General features: G+C 54.8%; 1 protein-coding gene across 1 annotated transcript in view; it reads right to left on the minus strand.

The window, feature by feature from the left end:
• The window catches only part of znf407 (zinc finger protein 407), a gene marked incomplete at both ends in the record, with an annotated part of 150147 nt that extends 146762 nt beyond the window's left edge, over positions 1-3385 (minus strand). Inside the window, 1 exon segment of the mRNA XM_080541001.1 lies at positions 1-3385. This exon segment is cut by the window's left edge and continues 2 nt beyond it. Within this exon segment, the coding sequence (XP_080397127.1) occupies positions 1-3385 (3385 nt within the window).
• Positions 3386-3744: the final 359 nt, after the last annotated feature.

Raw genomic sequence — 3744 nt, forward strand, 5'->3', positions numbered from 1 at the left:
TGATGTGCACGAACAGCTCCTGCTCCGTCTCGAAGGGGTCGTTGCACTTCACGCACTTGAAGGAGGCCCCGCCCTCGGGCAGCTCCTCGATGCTGTCCTGCTCGTTGCGCAGGTGGGCGGCGCTGGTCAGGTGCTGGTGCAGGTTGCTCTCCGTGTAGAAGGACTTGCCGCACAGCAGGCAGTGGAAGTGCTTCTCCTTGGTCGGGTGCTTCATGGAGATGTGGACGTTGAGGCCGCTCAGGCCGTCCGCCAGGAAGCCGCAGTCCTCGCAGCGGATGCGGGGGTTGCGGGCTACCGTTCTAGGCAGGCCCACTTCCCTTTTTCGGATCTTGAAGGGGACAGTGACCCCGGCCAGGTCGCCCGCGGCGGCGTCCCCCTCGTTAGCGAGACGCTCGTGCAAGGCCTGTTCGCTCTCGGAGAGGGACTTGAGAGACACGATGCAGGCGTCAAAGGGGACTGCCCTGATGAGCTGTTTCTCGATGTGGGGGGTGTCCGTTTTGTCCACAGCCATCTCTACGTTATCATCAGCGCAGGCTGCCTCTGCCTTGGCCCCCTGCGCCTCCTGGCCTGCCTCCTCCGCCCCCTCCTCCACCTGGCCTCCCTCCTCCATAGGGTCACACAGACCTGACTCAGGCTCTTCAGGAGGATTGGTGCTGAGCTGTTCTGCTGGCGCCTCCTGAGGCTCAGACACATCTGAGGATTCATGGTTGGCTTGAGCTGAGACAGCGGTGGACACCACAGAAACTATCTGAATGTCTGAGCTCTCCACAACTGTGCCTTGCTGGACAGTGCTCTCCTCAACTGTGCCTTCCTGGACAGTGCCATCCTGGACAGTGCCATCCTCAACTGTGCTCTCCTGGACAGTGCTCTCCTCAACTGTGCCTTCCTGAACAGTGCTCTCCTCAACTGTGCCTTCCTGAACAGTGCTCTCCTCGACTGTGCTCTCCTGGACAGTGCCATCTTCAACTGTGCTCTCCTGGACAGTGCCATCCTCAACTGTGCCTTCCTGGACAGTGCCATCCTGGACAGTGCTCTCCTCAATTGTGTTCTCCTCAACTGTGCTGGTCTCGACCACCATTTTGTCTGCGTCCTCGCTGATCGTCGCATCAGCAGTTTGTGTGGGGTTGACGGCTATGTTTTCCACGTCCCTGTCTGTGGGCCGGTTGTTCTCAGTGGGGGAAGGATCGTCAGTGTGAGCAGTGTGGTCCTCAGTGTGAGTGTCAGGGTCAGGGTCAGGGTCAGGGTTGGCTCCGGCGTCCTCGACCTCCATGGCCTCATCCAGAACTCCACTGACCTCTCCAGATTCCTTCTGCAGCTGCTCCAGGTAGCTGTGGCTCTTCTGCTTGTGTTTGTCCGTGGAGACATGGCGAGACATCTCTCTGCGTGTGACGGCATAGTAGCTACACGCCAGGCACACAAACTCAAACTCCCTGGTGTGTTTCCTCTTCACGTGGAGGTCCAGGGAGGGGATTGAATGGGCTACAAAGTTGCAATGGGCGCAAGAGTTGACAGAGTCGTACTTGCTCTTTTCTGGGCTGTTCGGTTGTGCTTGCTCATCTTCTTGTGAAAGTTCTTCTGCTCCGTCCATGCCACCCTTTCCTTTCTTTGGACCCTCCGCGTGAATAGCCTCTCCATCACTGGTCTGGGAGCTGGACTCTGCACTCAGAGCTTGACTCAATAGGTCACATTGAACGGTAATACCAGCATCATGCATGCGTTTAATATGCTTCTTAGTGATACAGTGTCGGTCCATGTCCCCTTTCGTCACGCAGTTATAACTGCAAAGTCTGCAGGAGAAGCTGTACTCTCGGCTGTGCTTTCGGCGTATGTGCACGTTGAGGTTGGTGGTATTGGAGGCGATGAGGCCACAATGGCTGCATGTCGTATCAAGAGGCAGCTTTGGCCTGCCTCTCTTCTTCTTGTTGGGTTTGCTCATGTTGACCTCTACTTCAGCCAGCACTGCCTTGGCTGCTTCGACAGCCTCCTCCGCCTCCTCATCCACCTCGGTCTGCACCCCTTCCTCTCCAACAACCACGAGGTTCACGTCATCAGTCAGAGCACCATCGCCAACTGAACTCCTGCTCACCTTCTCAACACACTCCTCAAACGAGGGCCCTGTGTTTTTCTCCCCAGCCACGCGCAGGTGGCCCTCGGAGGACAGGTGTGTCTTCATCCACTCGGCTGTAGCGGTGTAGTAGTGGCACACCTTGCAGTGGAAGCGATGTTCTCCGGTGTGTTTCGACCGGGCATGGCTCTCTAGCAGGGCAGCGGTGCTGACCATAAACTCACAGCTCCCACACTGCAGCTGGAACCGGGTGCCCATCGCGCGCTTGGACGCCCGTGTCGGAGTGGTCCTCAGGCCGCTGCTGTGGGCCTGCTCATCTTCGGCCCTCTCCTCATCCTTCGGCAGTGGGCCTTCAGAGGGTTTGGTGTTTTCCGCAACTTTTTTCTTGTGCTTGTTGCTGAAACAGTGTTTTTCATAATCAGCTTTCGCAACACAGGCGTACGAGCAGTACTCACAGAAGTAGTTCATCTCTTTGGTGTGGCGTCTCTTGACGTGCATCTCCAGACTAGGCTTGTCCCGAAACTCATGGCCACAGTAGCTGCAGGCGTGTAGGGGCTTGGGCTTTGAGCCTAGTTTAGGCCTACCTACTCTTCTCTTGACGGGACTCTCTTGTCCGTCAGCTGTTTCCCCTTTGGATGTGGTGGTCACCTCCCCATCAGAACCCCCTGCCTCCATCCCCTGTTCCTCTGCTATAGCTATCTCCTCTTTGGCTGTTGTAGTCACCTCGCCATCCGAAGCTCCTGTCTCCTCCCCCTGACTCACTGTAGGACCCTGTTTTGTCTCATTGCCACTCACTTCCTCCTCAGTGCCTCTACCTCTCTTGTCAACTGAAGTCTGTGTTGTTGCATCTTCCTCAACCATTTCCAGAAGTATTTCAGTTGGGCTCCCACCCTTTCCTCCAGCCTCTGCTGAGGCAGCAGCCATTTTGGCTTTCTTCGCGGCCGCATTACGTCCGGCCTGGCCGCCGCCTCCTCTACGGGCGTGCTTTCTTTTGGAGTGAATCTTCACGGCAGTTGGGGTTTTGGCCACGAAGCCGCAGATTGGGCAGATGCAGCCGTCATCCTTCACCGTGGCAACAACGTCCTCAGTCTGAGGTGGGCGGTCTGAATCCTCACCATCAGCCAGCTCAGTGCCAGTGATGACATGCCCTCCTGTGCTGTCTGCTGTGTCATCATCAGGCCTGGCCGTCTTGGATGGGGAAGAAATTCCACTAGTCTCCACTTCCTCCATGTCTTCCTCTGCCTTGTCCCCTGTGTCTCCATGGGGACATGTCTCCTTGTCCTCAACAACCTCCTTCCCCGACCTTAGTTTTCTCTCCATGTTGTCACCTGTCGATGCCTTCACATGTGGCAAGTTTTGATCTGGTTCCTGGGAAAACAAAACATAGCCTGTCACTTTAGTTGCATAATCCCATGTATTGTATTGTACAACATTGTATAATGTTGTCTTTGAATTTCTCTGTCTATGCACCAGTGTAATAACTCTGTAATTACTCTAGTAACAACATGGTATTAATATCAGTACATGAATAATCACTTTGGATTATAACAGAGTAGTGCAACCATGTATTACACAACTTGAATACAGACTGTTGCTTATAAGAGTTGTGTAACATAAACCGGCCAACACCATATTGCCTCCCATGCATATAGAAAATTACTTTGTAACAATGTTATTAC

This window comes from Nansenia antarctica, assembly GCF_963989245.1.
Source record: "Nansenia antarctica genome assembly, chromosome: 10".
Classification (NCBI taxonomy): domain Eukaryota; kingdom Metazoa; phylum Chordata; class Actinopteri; order Argentiniformes; family Microstomatidae; genus Nansenia; species Nansenia antarctica.